The sequence below is a fragment of the Dipodomys spectabilis genome, unplaced genomic scaffold (assembly GCF_019054845.1).
Source record: "Dipodomys spectabilis isolate Male_0828 unplaced genomic scaffold, ASM1905484v1 ptg000089l, whole genome shotgun sequence".
In the NCBI taxonomy this organism is placed as follows: domain Eukaryota; kingdom Metazoa; phylum Chordata; class Mammalia; order Rodentia; family Heteromyidae; genus Dipodomys; species Dipodomys spectabilis.
The window spans coordinates 18,335,334-18,354,998 of record NW_024870766.1 but is presented as its reverse complement, the minus strand read 5'-3'; the positions used below and the strand labels follow the sequence as shown (position 1 = coordinate 18,354,998).

General features: G+C 38.7%; 1 protein-coding gene across 1 annotated transcript in view; it reads right to left on the bottom strand.

The window, feature by feature from the left end:
- Prkar2b (protein kinase cAMP-dependent type II regulatory subunit beta) overlaps window positions 1-19,665 on the bottom strand; it is an 85,372-nt gene that overhangs the window by 40,556 nt on the left and 25,151 nt on the right. Inside the window, exon 2 of the mRNA XM_042684728.1 lies at window positions 16,889-16,924. Within this exon, the coding sequence (XP_042540662.1) occupies window positions 16,889-16,924 (36 nt within the window). The remainder of the gene's footprint in view (window positions 1-16,888; window positions 16,925-19,665) is intronic.

Genomic DNA, 19,665 nt, shown 5'->3' with positions numbered 1-19,665 from the left:
TGACAGGCTCTATGTCTGGATGACAAATCAAACCAAGGTATCCACATAACTTGCATTGCATCTTGTATTTTTTCTGAAATGTATCTATTTGCCTTGTCCTTTTTAAGCACTCTGAAATTTAGCATGGAACTATTTATTTTATTCTTTGGCAATTCAACAGTAGTGAGAAGTGGGCTTTGTTTTTCAAACTTTACACTCAATTTTTTCTGTCATAGCATATATAAATATATATATAGCATATATATAAGTGAATACCATATTGGTTGTTGAGCACAGTCTAAGGATTAAAGCAGATCCCTACACTGCAGAGGACTGTGCACTGAGATAGCCAGACAACTGCCACAGACTCAGAACAAATGGGAACACAAGAACTACACTGACTGTCTTGTAGAACTTGGCCTTCAGTCTTTTCATACACTAGAAACAAAGGCTATACCAGTTCTCAACATTTTCACCAAGACTTGGCTTCACTTTGTTGCTGATGCTTGAAATTAAGTACTCTCAAAACAACTCTTTATTAAACACCAATATACAAACCATATTGGCATCCTGACTAATAAGGAATGAAGAGCTGCATGAAACACTGGGTACTCAGCTCTGACACAGAAATGCACACAGTTTGTCCTCCATAAATATTTACTGGAAGAACCAAAGACAAATCTGGCCTATACAGAAGGACTGTGTTGTGTGGTTTGGAGACCTTCAGTCTAGAAAAAGAAAATACTCTATACAAGATACAGAAGTCAACTGTCCATGTTCTCAATACACAAAGGTTTCTAGCATACTTATTTCAATAATAATCAGCTTAAAATAAGCAATTATAAAAGCACAGGTTTATCAGACAACAGAGTTCTGGCTCAATACAGTTAAACTTGGCTTACTGAAGTAAAAATACCTTCCTACAAAAGGAAAGAAAATTTCCTTTAATAAATACCAGTTTGAGACATTTGCCTCAACCCAGGAAAAAATGGTTCTTAAAGCAAAAAATAGAATCTTATTTATTTATTTAGTCAGTCATGGGCATGAACTCTGGGCCTGGGTGCTGTCCTTCAGCTCTTCAGCTCAAGGCTAGCACTCGACCACTTGAGCCACAGCACCACTTCCAGCTTTTTCTGCTTATGTGGTGCTGTGGAATTGAAATCAGGGCCTCATGCATGCAAGGCAAGCATTCTACCACTGAGCCACCCTCCCAGTCCTGATTCTTTTTAATAAAGCACAAATATATATTGAACACACACATACATATGTATGTATATGTATTTATGTATGATAGATGATAGGTAGATAGATTATATCTATGCAATAAGATCTCATTGAGGGAGGGAAGTCTACAAGGAGAGGAGAAGCTCGATAATGAAAAGATTGGGAAACAATGGTATAAAATATAGCAATTACAGGTAAGTGAAGGAAGATGCACAGTGACGGGTGCCCCCTTCCCCATCATTCACCTTTCCGCTCTGGTCATTTGGTGTATGTTATTCTCATATACTAGTAATGATCTCAAGCTTGAATTCACAGAGCAGAGACATTTGGAGAACATGCCCCAGATAAACAGGTTCACATTTTGATCTCAAATCATGTTCAAGCAAAAGATCTAATTTTATTCTTTATGAATCTGCTAGCTTCCAATACCTTATGCTTATAATCTTAGCTTTCAGGAGACTGAGACCTTGAGGGGGTCAAGTACAAGGCCAGTCCAAGCAGAAAAATATATGTCTCCATCTCCACAATAATGAGCAATTAAGTCAAGCTACAGGCATGGCTGCTGAATGAGTGTGAGGCCCTGAGTTCAAACCCCAGTATATATATTTTTTTTCCTTGAAATGCATGGGTGACAAAGAATAAAGAAATGATGTACAAATTTATAAATGTGTAAGAATGGGATTCCATATATTCTTTTGTTATACATTATAAGCAATATGCAACAGACATGGAAGATCACAGTACTGACATACAAAGTACCGTGGGAACACAGAGGAGGGAGGAGCACCCAGCTGCATGAAGACCAGAAAAGAAGATAGTGTCACAGTGATGGCACACCCTAAATAGTTGGCAGACAGTTGGACAAAGATTACTTAGGAAAGAGAGCCCTTACTACCCTGTAGTACTCCCAGGGATCACTGGCACACAGTAAAAGTTAACATTATGTGGCAGAAAAAAAATCATTATTTTGGTTGGACACGCAGACACTGTATGGCAGGTTAGACTAGCTTTATGGCAGGACATAGCCTCAAATCTCAGTAACTAGAAACAGCATCAGTTTATTTCTTGCTCACAAGAAATAAGGTATGTCCATCTCAGGACAGTGGGTACTTTGTTCTCTGTGGCTGTCACTGAGGACTGCCGACTGACAGGGCCTCCACAATCTGGAAAGCCACAAGGCCCTGAAGGAAGGGCAAACTGCTCACTAACTCCCAAAGTTTCTACCAGGAAGTGGCAAAAGGAACATATGTCACTTTATAAGTGCCATGATCACAGCCAACTTCAGAAAAATGAGGAAACACAATATTGTCACAACCACAGAAGTGGAGAAACCCAGAATACTGTCATCAGTCCTGATGATCACCAAAGAACCCAGCTGGTAGCTCTAACTCAAGATGTCTCCCTTCTTTCCACTCCCTTCCCTTCCTATACTCTCTCTTCCTGCCTTCCCTTCCATTCCCTTCCTTTCTCTCCCCATCCCACAGGCTAGAAGGCAAATGGAGGAAGGACTGATATTAACCTCACAGTCTACTAAAAAACAGGGAAGATGGGGCTGGGAAGGTGGCTCAGTGGTAGAGCCACTTGCCTTGCATGCATGAGTCCCTGTGTTCGATTCCTCAAAACCACATAAGCAAAAAATAAAAAGCCGGAAGTGGTGCTGTGGCTCAAGTGGTAGAGTGCTAGCCTTGAGCTGAAGAGCTGAGGGACAGCGCCCAGGCCCAGAATTCAGGTCCCACAACCAGACCCCCCCCCCTTACAAAAAAAAAAAAACAGGGAAGGGCTGTAGCTCAGTAGCAGAGGATGTACACATGGCCCTGAGTTGAGCCCAAATGGGGAGATAAAGGAATAGGAAAAAAGAAAAAGAAAGGAAAAAAGTGTGAACTTCATATTTTTTCTACTTCTTGAATCAAAAGATTGAAATATTACACATGTGTAATTCCAGCGCTAGGGAGGTAGAGTAGCAAGAGTGGAGCTGTGGCTCAAATGGCAGAGCATCAGCTTTGATCATAAAAACAAGCAAAACAAGGAAGAGCATGAGGCTCTGAGTTCAAACCCAGTACTATCACAAAAATTAAATAAATAAATAAGGATGCACAGAGAATCCCAAGTTCAAGATCAGCCTGAATCACACAGAAAAACACAAAGATCCTGTCTCAAAACCAAAAGCTATATCTACTCTGATATAGACCATACACACACACAGATATGCATACATACATATGCTATAAAAAAAGAATGATATAAATATATTCTTTAGCTATGTTAAAGAAATTCTATATATTTCACATTAAAGAGTAGGCATCTAATTCCTAAATCATCCATGTTTATGTCAAAAGAGTTCCAACTATTGGGCTGGGAAGGTGGCTCAGTGGTAGAGCGCTTGCCTTGCATGCCTGAGGCCCTGGGTTCGATTCCTCAGCACCACATAAGCAAAAAAAAAAAAAAAAGAGTTGCAACTATCAAATATTTAATCATCTAACCCTGACTTGGTGACTGTACTTGACCTAGGGTCCTGCCTCTCCCCATGTGATCATGTGTGCTTTAAGACTCACCCACAAACCATCTGCTTAATCCCTCTCAAACTTTTAAACCTACCTTCCTGATTAGATTGGTTCCCAAATCATACCAAATACATAATTACCAATTCTAAGAATTTTCTGTTTGTATGTGTGTGTTTTCTGGGGCTTAAACTCAGGGCCTAAAGGTTTTTTGCTCAAGGCTAGCAATCGACCACTTCTAGTTGTTTTTTTTCCTTATTGTTAATTAAAGAGTCAGACGTTCCTGACCAGGCTGGCTTTGAACCTCAGTCCTCAGATCTCAGCTTCCTGAGTAGCTAAGATTACAGGCTTGAGTCACCAGTGCCTAGCCATAAAATTTTTTGTTATCTCCACTGTAAACATTCTATCATCTTGTAAACATGTTAAATATTTCAAGTATTTTTGTTAAGAAAGCTGTCATTATCTCTTACAAAACTATTATTTTTATTGCTGCTTAACAGCCACCAAAAACTTCAAAATAGACTTGATTCTTTTTTATGTTTTTCTGTTTCTAATGACAAGTTTCCCCCACATATATACCATTCCTCTTTCAAGTGACTGAAGAATCAAGAACTACTGACAACTCACAAATAAGCTTTCATGTTCAGAACTCTATTAGAATGGGTATTGCTGGTATAAATAAACAGTAACAGAGTACTCTAAGCAAATAAAAATTTACATACTATGGTTGCTTTCTTTTTTTATCATTAAAGCTACAGAAGCCAATAACATATCTAAAGTTTCAAAAATACTTCTCAAAGCTGCGTGCAGTGGCTCACACCTGCAATCCTAGCTACTCAGGAGGCTGAGGTTAGAAAAGAACTAGAATAGAAATTACATTTGCACTTAGCTCACAATGAACTAGTAAAGATTTCTAAGCATTGTATTTAATGGATGCTATAGATTTTAAGAAATTTATAGCCAAAGAGAAATCAAATAGAATTCTGATCCTTTGGTTTAAGCATCAAGAGATAGCTTCCCAAGTCTGTACAAATATATTTTGCATTGTTCAAGTGATATGATCATCTCCTGACATTTTGTTTGGTCTGAAGCCTCCAGTCATATTAAACTAAATGAAACTACAATTGATAGTGAAATAATACAGCCTCATTTACCAAAGTTTAAATTTTAGTAGATAGTAGATCTAGAAGCACTTCAGGCTTCTGAATAATTTTGTTAATTATTCAGAATTCTATTTGAGTGCTTCTGTTTTGGAAACAAATGGTGCCTAATGAACACATAGGAGAGAATTAGAAGAGAAACACTACCCAGATTCTTTTAATTTACTAATACATTTTCAGAACAAGTATCATTTCACTAGACTGTTTTAGGTCAGGCAACTGGGCCTTAATACAGCTAGGATTATTGAGAAATGGCTTAGTCAATGCTTAGCTTTACAGATTTAGAAATGCCACTGTCAGATAGCAGCATTAGAGGAATATCTCTCAATCAAAACATCTGTGTGACTGTCACAAATCTAAGAAGAATTCTGATGCTATTAAGTATTACCAACTTGTTTTAGAACAATACATAACAAAACAACAAATGACTTGATATGAGATATATTAAAACGAATGTAATTCAATCTGGCGTATTCATTATTTAAAGTCAAAAGAAATAAATTCACTTAAATAACCTACTAGAAAAAATTTTCTTCCTGAAGAGGAAAAAAATCAATTTCCATTTCTTGTTCTTTATTTTTATTTTACCTTTTAGTTTAATTGTGTATATGAGTGTGTGTGTATATGCTGGTACTGGGACTTAAACTCAGGCCCTCACATTCTTGCTCAGCTTTCTCGCTCACAAATGGTGTTCTACCTGAACCACACGTTTTGCTGGTCAATTGGAGATGGGAGTTTCCTGAACTTTTCTGCCTGGGATGGCTTGGGACTTTGAGCCTCCAGATCTCAGCCTCCTGAATAGGTAGAGTTGCAGGCATGTACCACTTGGCATTCAGCCCCAACATTCTTTTTTTTTTTAACTGTTACTTCTTCAGTTCAGGATCTCTATTGATACTTGTAAGGTGAAGAATGACAAGTATTAAAGTTTTGAAAATACCAGCAAGTGCTAATGGCTGCTGTCTGATATGGTCAGCATAGCGGTTTTAGCAGCTTTGCTTCAATAACTGGATTGAGAAGACACAAGAAAAGAAAAGCATACACTCCTGCATATATACATATATGCATACATACACTGGCCTGGATGAATTCTAAGTGGGAGAGCTCCAACCAGTACCATACAGTTTTGCTACTGCTGGAGAACCAGCAATTTAACTGCAGGTGACCCGTGACTGAGGCTTTATGAGCTCTCCATGCACCCCTGGCTGCCTGCATGGCTGTGTGGATGTGCAGGAGCTCCTATCTCTCGTTGTCCCCAAGGCCATGGTACCCACACACTGGGGTGAAGTGGTTGACAGAAAGTAAAGGCTGCCTGAAATGTCAGTTTCTGAATTCACAGGACTTAACTGGTATGGCAGAACCTCTAACCAACCTCTGCCACTAAGTCAGGCAGACAACAGGCCAATCTGGAAAAGCCAGAGAGATACAAACACACCAACAAAAAGTGGAGACATTAGCTACATACCACCGCCAAGACAGAAACACAGACTTAGCACCAGCAAGTTACCAAAGAGAAAAAAGGCCAACACTGTGAAGATTAAAAATCAGAATCCAGAATTCCTCAATTAGGTAACCTACAGTGTTCAGACAGGAAAACAATAGTGTGAAAAGAACTGCTAATAGAAACTACCTCTAACCGGGCCCACTTCTTGGATTTCAAAACAATTTCACAGGAATTTTAAACATGTTGAAGAGGTAAAGGAAACTATGATAATCAACTGAAATGTAAAGACAGTGACTCAAAAGACTCAACAAATCCACAGGTCCAAGCAGTTCAGTGAACCCCAGCACAGGATAAATGAAAATGCATATATAAACACATCTAAAAAAATCAAACTGATAAAAGTCAACCAGAGAAAAATTTCAAAACACAATGAGAGAAATGATGATGTATCTCATACAGGGGAACAATAAAACAACAAATCCTTATTATAATCAAGGAAAATCAAAGGTGGTGAGATGGTACATTTAAATTGCTAATAGAAAACAAATGCCTGATCTGCAGGTGTGGCTCAAGCGGCAAAGACCCAGACATGAGTGAAAAGGCTAAGTCAGGGCACGAGGCTCTGAGTTCAAGCCCCAATAATGGCACACACACCAAAAAAGAGCATAAAAAATTTCCACTTCAGAATTCTGTATCTAGCACAATTATCCTTTAAAAGCAAGGTGCACTAGACACTTGTGGCTCATGTTTGTATCTAAGGATTGCGGTTAAATGCTAGCCTATGCAGAAAAATCCGTGACTCTATCTCCAATAAACTACTCAGAAAAAGCCATAAAAAGCACTGTAGCTCAAGTGGTAGAGCACTAGTCTTGAGCAAAATGAAGCTCAGGGACAGACCTCAGGAGCTTAAGCCCCAGGACCGGCACCAAAAACAAAACAAAAAGTAAAGTCGATGAACTAATTCTCAGATAAACAAAAACTGAAAGGATGGGTAGCAAGTAGGTGGGCCTAACAAACTAAATCTTTCAGGCTGAGAGGAAATACCAGATAGAAACTCAAATTAAAAAAAAACTCAAATGAAAAAGTGAAAAGCACCAGAAAAGATTCATACTTGGCCCACAAAATAGTAGAAAAGATTTATAAACCATGTGTCCAATAATTAGAATATATAAAGAACTTCTACAACTCAACAAGAAAAAAAAACAAGCAACCTAACTTAAAAATCATCGTGATCTAAATTTCCAATGAACAAAATGAAAAGATATTTAGTACGTTAACTAATCATTAGGAAAAGTAAACCAAAAACACAGGGAAATACACTTCAAATTTACCATGTTGGCAATTATCAAGACAAATAAATAAAACAAAAATGTAGAAAACAGTTAAGTGTTGGTGAGAATGTAGAGAAATTGAGGTCCTTATGTACTGGTGATGAAAATGTAAAACTGTACAGGTAGGTACTGTAGTTCCACAAAAACCTAAACAAAGAATACCATAGAATTACCATATAATCCAACAATTCGGTGTCTGGGCATATATCCCAAAAGAGTGAAAGCAGTGATTCACATAGATTTTTCATCATAGCACCATTCACAATAGTCCAAAGAGCCCTCCCATGTCCCATAGCAGATGAATGGATAAAGATCATGTAGACCACAAATACAACAGAACATTATTCCATCTTAAAGGAAGGAAACTCTGACAAGTTATAATGCTGATGAACCTTAAAGATACCACACAAAGAGGAAGCAGTCAGTCACAACAGGACAAATTCTGTAGAAGTCTACTTCTATGCAGTACCTAGAGTTCCAAAACTCATAGAAGCAGAAAGCAGACTGATTGCCAGGGGCTGGGGAGAGGAGAATGGAGAGTTAAACACATCATGGGTACAAAGTTTCAATTTGTGAGGATAAATGCTGCATAGATGGATGGATGATGGTAAAATAATATGGATGTTCTTAATGAAACACAACTGAAGCCTAAAAGATGGCTAAAATGGGTGAATTTTATGTTAAAGGATTAATAATGAAAATAAACAGCCAAGTGCTGGTGCCTCACCCTATAATGCTACTGCTCAAGAGGCTGAGAACTGAAGCTCACAGTTTGAAGCCAGTGAGGGCAGAAATGTCAGCAAGATTCCAACACTAGCCAGTAAAAAACTGAGCTTCAGATGTGACTCAAGTGACAGAGTGCCCAGCTGTAAGCAAGAAAGCCAAGTGAGTTCAAGCTCTGGTACTCACAAAAAGGGAGGGGGATGCTGGGGGAACCTAGCAAACCTGCAGCAATGGCAACTCATTTCCCCTCACCTCGTAGAAGACAAACTCACTGCATGGAAGGCACACCTACCCCTTTGCACCTGTGCTCTGGGCAGTGTGTATATAACAGAATCAGTGTAAGTGACAACCATCACATGCCACTCTGCTGTGCTGTCCCACACACTAACAGGCCAATGACAATACACAATTCCTATAGGGCAAGGGCACGTCTCCTCCCTCATCTTAAACAGTCTCAAAGAATGCATGCAACAATATCTTGCAAATAGTGAGTTAATAAAAAAATGTTTGTTATTTTAATTAAAGTGACAGTACGACTAAACAGTTATAAAGTCATCTCTTGTATGGTTATAAAAGTATAATTATACCATCAAACTGACATCTTACAACTTAGAAAAGCAAGTCTAAAAACAAAAGAATCCAATGTGATTTAAAATGCACTTATTTTGCATAGTATGAAGGAACCAGGTGAGTAGTCTTCATGTTCTCAAGAAATACTGTTCTTAAGAAAATAAGGAAAACAATTTCTTAAGCTGAAAGGTAACAGTGACCTTTAGCTTACCACTTTATCTCTGTGGTCTGTAGAAACATGTAGAGTATTATTTCTTCTTTGGGAACTTGTCCGTTAGCAGCTAGATGAATGGATAGTAAGATAATGGTCCCATTCTTTTAAAGAGAAGTGACATTTGTCCAGTATTGTTATTTCTTGTCATTCTCAAGTATGAATCTGTCATAAACAATAATGTTTCTCAACAGAAAACGACACATCCAAATAGGTCACCCATAGCTGAATAGGTGACATAAACTTCCTTTAGACCAGGGGCTCACAAGGGTTGCTAAGATATTGAGGCCAGCCACTCAGGTGCTATGATATGCCAGCCAGCCACTTAGGTGCTAGGATATGGGGGCCAGGAACACAAGGGCTGCTAGGTTATGGGAACAGGCAAACAGATGGAGATGAAAAGGAACCGGAGCCTGTTATTCCGTTGGTTTCATTTCTAACAAATTACCTTTTCACATTAGCCCTGGCACCGAGAGATAACAGGGGCATGAGATACTAGGAGTGCTTTAATGGCTCCTCCCCACCTGAAGAAGAAGCCTGGACAGTTCCTGATGCCTAGAATTGTGCCCTGCCACCTCAGTGAACCTCACCAGATGTCACCCACTACCCAAGTCCTTTGACCTCCTATGCCCAGTGCTGGCAGGTCTGGTTTTACCTCAATGCCCCATTGCAAGTCTCACCCTGGGGGTCATTTTTCCACCAACTTCTTCAGGTTCAGCCCTGTACGTGGCTCACCTGGCTCTCCACTTCTAGGCCCCAGAAGTCCCTGCCTAGCCAGAGACATATTTCGACAACAGGTGATATCATAAGGCCAAACTGGAGAGAATTACCTACTGAGTAATTATTAGGGTGAGATAATGTTACTGTCATTCTGTACCCAGACAAACAGAGCCTTAGAAAGGCTACTGAGAACACACACACCCTTCTAGTAAGTAGCTATGTAAGGAACAGAGCTGTGCTTCAACCTTAGACTATCGGAACCCAGAGCCTGTGTAGCCTCTGCTGGTAAGGTAGATGACAGCACTAAAGCGGTGTCAATTAAAGGCAGGAATGATCCTGGGCTCAAGCTCCTGCCACCAATGGCATGTGTGTGTACACACTGCATGCCACCAGTGCTGACAGTAGAGCAAATGGCTGACAGCAAACTGAGAAGATGGACTTCACACAATATGGAATATGAACAGCTGACTGCTTGAGAAAGCACAAAGCTTCCTTCCCCTTATTTCCCAGCAACATGCATAGTACAAGATTAAAGACCAGTTCAACGGTCCCCTTCCTGTGAGCTGTGTTTTGGAAAAAAAAAAAAAAAGATGCCCTCCCCTTTGCCTTAGGCACAATACGAGTCATGATCAGCTTCCCTGTTACACAATGACTACAGATGGAGAGTGTGCCTAACGTAGTCCTAGGGACACAGAAACAAATGATAAATTCGTGCAGCATAGTTATTTTCTCCCAGCATGCATTTAGATACTAGTGATCACCAGGTTAGAAATGTTATAAGGAATAAAGATTAGGGTTTTTTTACATATGTCACTAGAATAGTATCAGCAAATTCACTGGATAATTTGAAAATGACCTCCAGGGAAACATAGTAATTTGGGGGTGAAGTGTTTTTATTATCAAATAATTTTAGAGTAGAAACAAGGAACAACAAGGCTAAAAAATATTTTGAAAACGAAAGCTCATGTTCCCTGAACCAGATTCAAGACAAGACAGGGACTTCTGCTTTTATTACTTCCTGGGAACGAATCATTTTCTGTTTGGGGTGATCACATAGTGACTTTTAATGTCATATTATTTGTGAGATTTAAAGACTTTAATTTCACCTTTGAATTTTTCTAAATGCTAGCTTAAATGAGATTTAAAAATGTTAGGTCTGCCAAACACATACTATAAAATTCAATGCTTGTGGCAAAACATTAAAGACAAGGATAATTAACTCCTGGAGAAAAGAACATTACCAAATGCATAATTTGGAGGTCTATTTTCACTTGCATTGCAAGAAACAATTACTTATCAAAGCAAGTAATGCTCAAGAGTAGTTCTTGAAGGTCACACTGAACATCTCTTGGACATAATGACCGGTGGCCAGCCCCTGCCAGTCACAACAAGTGATAACAAGGTAACTGTTAAGGATAGCTTTCAAAACTCTGAAAAAGCAAAATGGACTCAGGGAGTATGAAAGCAAGACAAATTGAATTTCGACAACCAAATACAAGGCAAACCTGTTAGTGAGCATCAATAAAAAGAGAGGGCAAGAACTTAGGAGGACAACTAAGAAAATCTGAGTCTAGACTGCCCATGAGACAACAGTATTTTATCAAGGCATAATTTCATGAGTGTGATACTATACAGAAGGTCCCCATTTGTAGGAGATACACACTCAAGTATTTAGGACTCCTAAAAGGTTCAATTAAAAATTAAAGTGGAGTTGAACATGGAGGCACACACCTATAATCCTACCATTCAGGTGACTCAGGCAGAAAATGCATTCCAGGACAACCTGGGTACACACGAAGACTCTGATCCAGGAAAAACCAGAGTGTACATGTGTGCCGAGGGGAGATGGAAGGTAAATGTTGAAAAACGTATTAAGAAATGGAACCTAAAGGAACTCCTTGAGCTCTTCTTTAAATCTTTTTTAATAAGTAGGACATTTTTCCAAAATAAAATCTTTTGACTAAAATTTGACCTCATGATACCAGGCGGCACTCTCTCAGGACTGACTGGGCATATCCCTGTCCCAAACTCAGAAACAAAACCAGAGAAAAGCCATTATAATCTTTTTAAAATCTATGATGTACCAACAATAAAATGGTCCCTTTATTAAAGACTGATATCAAATGGTGTTAAGAGCCTCTAATGCTTTTTTTCTAATAGACTAAGGCACAAAAAGCTGAGGGTTTTATTGTTTTGCTTTAAATCATGTTTAAGGAGAGCCAAGCACTAACACCTTTAAGACTACACATTCTGTTGAGGGTTTTATTAAAACCATTTATTTTAACACTAACAATAAGCTTAGATATTCCTGTTAAGATCCCAAAGTTGAAAAAGAAGAAGATACCCAACTGATAAAGACATAAGGATCCCAGTTCAAAGTTAATGAGAGATCCTGTCTAAAAAAACAGACTAAAAGCAAAAGGGGCAGCGGGGAAGTAGCTCAAGTAGTAGCAAGCTCAAGGTCCTAAATTCAATCCTTAGCATTGATAAACAAAGGTAAACTCAATGAGTCAAATAAGTAGATATATATGATTATATGTATATAGGTATCTATGATTTCTCTGTAGTTTAAAGTAGTGATTACTAGAGCCTTAAAGTATTGTGTTTTAAAGGCTGTATATGACAAACCTACAGCCAGCATTATACTTAATGGTGAAAAACTAAAGCCATTTCCTCTAAACTCAGGAACGAGACACGGATGTCCACTCTCTCCACTTCTCTCCCATTTAGTATTAGAATGCCTAGCTACAGCAATGAGACAAGATGCAAACATAAAGGGGATCTAAATAGGGAAAGATGAAGGAAAACTCTCCCTTCTTTGTAGATGACATGATCTTGTATTTAAAGAATCCCAAGGACTCCACTCCTAAATTACTCCAGCTGATTCAAAACTTTGGCAAAGTAGCAGGGTATAAAATTAACCTTCAAAAATCAATGGCTTTTCTGTATGCCAACAATGAGAAGAGCACGGCTGAAATCAGGAAAGCAACTCCTTTTGGTATTGCCCCACAAAAAATAAAATACCTAGGAATTAACTAAAGAAGTGAAAGACCTCTACGGTGAAAACTTTTTCTTGTTTTGTTTATTGTTGTTGTTTGGTCATGGGGCTTGAATTCAGAGTCTGGGCACTGCCCCTGACCTCTTTTGCTCAAGGCCAATGCCCTACCACTTTGAGCCACAGCTACACTTCCTTTTGTTTTAAGATCAAAAGCAGGCTTTTTCTTTCCACAATGGATTACTGGTGCTGTTTAAAGTAGGAAGGTACCGCCATACAATATATTATAGGTTGCCAGGTATCATCTGCCAGTTACAAATACTTCAGGTTCTGTAGTACTTACAAAGCCTAACCTGACCCATAAGTTATCCATGCCTTTGTTTCTACTACTCCCTCTACCACAAGCCTTTACCCTGAATAATTAGCTTCTAAAACGCTGAGTAAAACTTACCCGTTTAACATTTTATTTTTAATAGATGTAGCATAAATAGCAAAAGCCCCAAACTCAAAGATAAAAGAAATTCATTTGGAACATGAGAAATATATTGTACCTCCTATCAACTCTTTCAGTGAATCAGCACATATTATGTACGTATCATTACAAAATATGGCATATTAGATTATATGTTAAATTATAATGTAGCATTTATTTTTGGAATTATAACTTTACAACAGATGAGTAAGAAACTGTCAGGCATCAAATTCTGTTTTCTTCCCCTAAATTCAGTTCTAATATGAAAGTTTATACTTGAATTCTGAAAAAAGAATTTCTGATATAAAACTATCAAAGAAGATATCTTCAGAGGTGGTTCTGATGATCATGTATGATTTTTTCTCTACTATATTTGAGTAAACAATCATTTACTTTTTATTTTCAGGCAATGCTACTTTAATGAAGTTCATATTGATATCCTTCACTAAACCTCCTTTTCAGTCACTTAAATTAGTAAGAGTTGTAGAATTTCCTCCTTAAAATGTCTTAACTCCATTTATGTTCTTTGCCAGAAAAAAATCAGATAAATTTTATAAGAATTAAAATAACAGGGGCTGGGAAGGTGGCTCAGTGGTAGAGCGCTTGCCTTGCACACATGAGGCCCTTGGTTCAATTCCTCAGCACCACATAAGCAAAAGGAAAAAAAAAGCCAGAAGTGGCGTTGTGGCTCAAGTGGTAGAGCACTAGCCTTGAGCTGAAGAGCTGAGGGACAGTGCCCAGGCCCAGAGTTCAGGCCCCACGACGGGACCCCCCCCCCCCCCAAAAAAAGAATTAAAATAACAAAGTCAGCTGGGCACTGGTGGCTCACTCCTATAATCCTAGCTACTCAGGAGGCTGAGATCTGAGGATTGCAATGCAAAGCCAGCCTAGGCAGAAAAGTCTGTGAGACTATTATCTCTAACTAACCACTATAAAGCTAGAAGTAGAGTTGTGGCTCAAGAGGTAGAACTCTATCCTTAAGCATGAGTTTGCTGAAGCCCTGAGTTCAAGCCCCAGGACACACACACACACACACACACACACACACACACACACACACACACACACACACACACACACACACACACACACACACACACACACACACACACACACACACACACACACACACAGTCAAAATTAAATAAAATAAATAGGTATGTATTTAATTTAACAAATCCCACTTTTTCTTCCTTAAAAATCACTGTTCTCTTGTCCAAAGCACAAGATACAATTTCGTTTTCTTGGCCCCAAAAGATGGAAAAATATACAGGCCTAACCAATTAGAGGTATTCGACAAAATTAGTTCTTTTCCTTCTAATAATCAAAATCATCCTCACAATCATGTCCAGTATATTATATTATTGGGGTAACACCTTTACCCCTTTTAAAGCTAATTGTTGAATAAAACATGAATATAACTTGGTACTATTTACACTGAATTCTTTCCTGCTGTGTTATTTCTACTAGTCTGTCATTGGGAGAACAAATGCAAGATCTGCTTTTAACATTCCACCCTCTTTCTATATTTGCTCCCAACTCTTGCTGAAATATAGTGGAAACACATTTGGAAGGTTTAAAATTATAGTGCTTCATGACTAACTTAACCTACATATTGTGCCCCTGATCCATCGATTAATGATAAATACATTGTATAATAAGTATTAATGGAGCTTACCCAGAAATAAATGTCACATATCATAGTTTGAGGCAGGAAGGGCGATTTCTCATTCTAAGTCTGTTACTTATGTTTCCACTGAAAGAAAGTCATATCATAAAGACAAGATATACCACAGTGATCCTCCTTGCTAGCTGTCACCACTGTGCAGAAAGGGCACAATTTTTCTTTTCCTTCCTTTCTTTCTTTCTCTCTTTCTCTCTCTCTCTCTTTCTCTTTCTTTCTTTCTTTCTTTCTTTCTTTCTTTCTTTCTTTCTTTCTTTCTTTCTTTCTTTCTTTCTTTCTTTCTTTCTCTTTCTTTCATGCCCTTCCCTGGGGCTTGAATTATGGGCCTGGAAACTGTCCCAAAGCTAGTGCTATACTACTTAAACCACAGCTCTACTTCTGTTTGTTTTTTGTTTTTTTTTTTTTGTTTGTTTGTTTGTTTTAGTAGCTAACAAGAGATAAGAGTCACACAATTTCCCTGCCTGGGCTGGTTTTCAAACTATGATCCTCAGATCTCAGCCTCCTCAGTAGCCAGGATTACAGGTGTGAGCCAATGATGCCCAGCAAGGTCACAATTTTCATCCAAAGCTCTGCTTTAGATCAAATTTCATGCTTTACTGACATATAAACATAACCTGACTCTACAAAAGGCATCAAAAGCTAGAGCTTATTTTCATCCTTTAAAATGCAAATATGTTTCAAGATAATAAAGCTCAAAATGGCAAAGTAGATGCCTTGCCCACACAACACATTCCTAATTCCCATCAATGTATACCTAGCCACTACACAGCAAGAAGAAATCATGCCAGTGCCTGCTGACAAAAAACAAAAGTCAACCTGAAAGCATCTCTCATATTTTAGCACAGGTGGAAATCAGGAGGTTTTATTTTATCTTATTTTATTTTTGGGTCTGGTTGTGGGGCTGGAACTCTGGGCCTGGGCACTGTCCTTCAGCTCTTCAGCTCAAGGCTAGCGATCTACCACTTGAGCCACAACGCCACTTCCAGCTTTTTGTCTTTTTGCTTATGTGGTGCTGAGGAATCGAACCCAGGGCCTCATGCATGCAAGGCAAGAGCTCTACCACTGAGCCACCTTCCCAGCCCCATCAGGAGGTTTTATAAAATAAGTTATTCATGTCAAGAATGATCTGTTCCAAACATTAATCTTGTGTTTTCAACACAATTCTACTTACATTTAAAACAAACTAAAACTTTCTCAAACAAATATAACTTGATTTGTCCTCTACCTTCAGAGGAGAAGAAACCACAGAGTAAATTTTCCAATAACAGTTTACCCGTTTCAGTGTCCAAACTCAGTTTGCTGAAGTTATTCTAGACAGAAATGCTCTCAACGATACTGCCCTGGCAGTACAGTGAGACTTGGTCCAGGAAAGCTACTTGAAGCACCAGTTACAGAGCTTTCTCCCACCACACAGTAGGTTAGTAGGGTATATTTAACATAGCAATGGCTTCTGGGGAGTCAAAAGTTGAAGCCATTTGCTCCTATTCTAAACAGCCCCATAGATATGAGTTCTTAAATCTGAGAGTTTTCCTGCCCTTAGATAAATTCATCCTCCTATCACTGTTTCTAGTCTCCAGCACCTACCTGCTAATCATTGTTTCTGAATTTGGTTGGTTAATCAGATAACTCTTTCTTGAAAGCCAGTAACTTTTTCTTGAAAATAGGAAGAAACACTGGAGTGAGAGTCCCACATCACCTTGTGTGACTCAACCACAGCCACTTAGAGGGCATCTGCAATCAAGTGCTAACCTAGGAATACACAACAGGCCTTTATTCTGAGAAAGAGATCAACAAGTAAGTTACTATTCTACAACAACTCTCTCTGTTCCTTCTTGTCCAGCATAACTATCAGTAAGATGCTGTCATGCAGTTACACTTACCGGAGGCACGCCTTGTGAATCGGTTTATCACTGGAGCTAAAAGAAAAAAGCAGAATAAAAAGATTAGAATTAAAACACCTAATTTTTCCCAAACCCAGAAAAGGTTCAAATTAATAAGCAATATCATACTTTAAGTACAGAACAATATAAACAAAAAATACATGAGGAACTAAAAACACATGAAAATTAAATGCTTAAATTCACTAATATATCCATGTTTTTCCTATTAAATTAATTTTCCCTGAACACTTTCCATATAAATCTCTGGTTAGGGTCTGTAACTCCAGTTACTCAGGAGGAGAAGATGAGAGAATTGATCAAAGTTAGTGGCTAGTCCAATGAAATAAGTTAGTGAAACCTGATCTCAAAAACAAGCCAAACATGATGGTCACAACTATAATTCCAGTAATGTAGATTGAAGTCTGAGGCTTGCTCCAGGCAAAACTGAAACCCTAGGATAAAAAGTTAAAGAGTACAAAGGTCGAGAGTGTGGCTCAAGTGTTAGAAAACATCAGCTCAAGCCCCAGTACCAACAAGATAAATAAAGTAAAAATTCTTGGCTATAGGTAGCTGAAATTATTTAATCAGAACGGTATAATTCTAGATAATAATCTAAAAATGATTTGATAATTACACGAAGTGCTTTAAAAGTTTATGTCCTTTAAAAGAATAATTCTACTTTCAGTGATTAATTCTAAAGCAATACTACTAGAGAAAGAAAAGGCAATGTATGCCCAGACCTAGCATGATTTTAAAAATGAAAACATCAAGAAACAAAACAAAAAATGCTCATGGTTACCAAATTCATTTTTAGGTGAAGGGTAAAGGAAAGTATACCCTTGAATGTTACAGATTTGGTATTTGTAGTCTTGACAAATTTTATTTAACCTATTATCCAAGATGTGCAGACCTGAACACTGATAACTCAATTCCAGGTTAGCACTGGCACCGCTCTGCTGACAAACCCACCCTCTGTCCACAGCCCGACTCCATTGGGCTCAAGGCTTCTTGAGTTTACTAGCACAGTTATCTCAAGTGAAATGGTTTGAGTGTTTATTCAAACTTCCTTTGTTGACAGAAGTAGGTAAAATTATGGGTCACATTGTGTAAGAAAGGAATCGTGCATTAACTGTACATTCAGGTGGCAAATGCCATGGAGCTAGCATCTTTAATACTTTTAAAACAGTAACCAGTAATATTAGCACCAAGGAAACCCTCAGATCATGTAAATATGGAATTTTTATCAGTAGCAGAATACATGTGGGGAAAAATAGTGTCAGATGTTTTACATTAATCTTGACTACCATACTGGTTCATATGTAATACCAGAATCTTCATATAACTGATGAGGAAACTTTACAGTAAGATTTAGAGAAACTGTTGACTTTGCTTTTAGTCCCACAGGCTTTTAATCCCTAAAGCAAAGTTGGAGTATTTGAACCTAGCACCAAAATACTGCCTAAGAAAGATGCTAAAGTGAAAATAATAATTCCTGAAATTGTACATTTTTCCATATCCACCTTCACTATCATTAAAGACTACCTTTGTGAAATAATTCATTCAAAAGTCCCAGTATTAAAATAGTATGGCTTATAGAAAAAGTATATCCCTCCAAATTGATTAAGGCATAAAATTATTTTTATGTGGGCTGGGAAGGTAGCTCAGTGGTAGAGTGCTTGCCTTGCATCCCTGAGGCCCTGGGTTCGATTCCTCAGCACCACATAAGCAAAAAGAAAAAAGCCGGAAGTGGCGCTGTGGCTCAAGTGGTAGAGCGCTAGCCTTGAGCTGAAGAGCTGAAGGACAGCGCCCAGGCCCAGAGTTCAGGCCCCACGACCAGACCCAAAAAAAAAAAATATTTTTATTCACATACCAAAATAATTGTCACACATTTACAAAATCAGCCGGTGGTCCACACCTGTAATCCTAGCTACTCAGGAGGCTGAGATCTGAGGATTGCAGTTCAAACCCAATCCAGGCAGGAAAGTCCGTGAGATTCATCTCCAATAAACCACTAGAAAAACGGAAGTGGCGCTGTGTCTCAAGCAGTAGAGCGCTCGCCTTGAGCTGAAGAGCTGAGGGACAGTACCCAAGCCCAGAGTTCAAGCCCCATGACTGACCAAAAAATAAATAAATAAATAAATATGTCTACTACAAAGAACTTTCACATGATAAACTGCATGTACTTTACTACACACACAAAATTGTCTATCAGTTTTTTTAACTTTCCCTGTCTGCTTCTGCAACTCCTTTAGAATGTAGCCTAGGGAGGCTACTATGGAGACTAGAGACAGTACACAGAAAAACACAACAGGTAGGACAGGCAGGCAGAGGCAAAATGAAGGCAGAAGCCCTACCACAGCCTTGGTAGAGGGGCGGAGGAGCTGTCTTCTCTCTCCTGGCCCAACCCCGCCCCAACTCCAGCCTCCCCAGAAGAGGAACCCCTAGGACTGTAAGCTTCTGGCTTGACAACTAGGAAGTGCGTGTTCTCGAGGGATCCTTAGGTTTCTGCATTTTCTGAAGTAGTTACTGTAGACTTCCCATACAAATTTCATCTAGAATTGTTTTTGGCAGTGCTGAGGATCAAACCTAGGGCCTTGTACATGTTAAGCAAATGCTCTGTCACTGCACTACAACCCCAGCTCCTTAGAATATGTTGACTAAATTTAAATTTACAGGGGTAATTTTGGTCATCACCCTAATTTAAAGGACCCTTGCAGCAACCTCCAGAACAGTCCTGCAGGAGAAAAGAACTGACCTGCATCCCACAACTGTTGTCT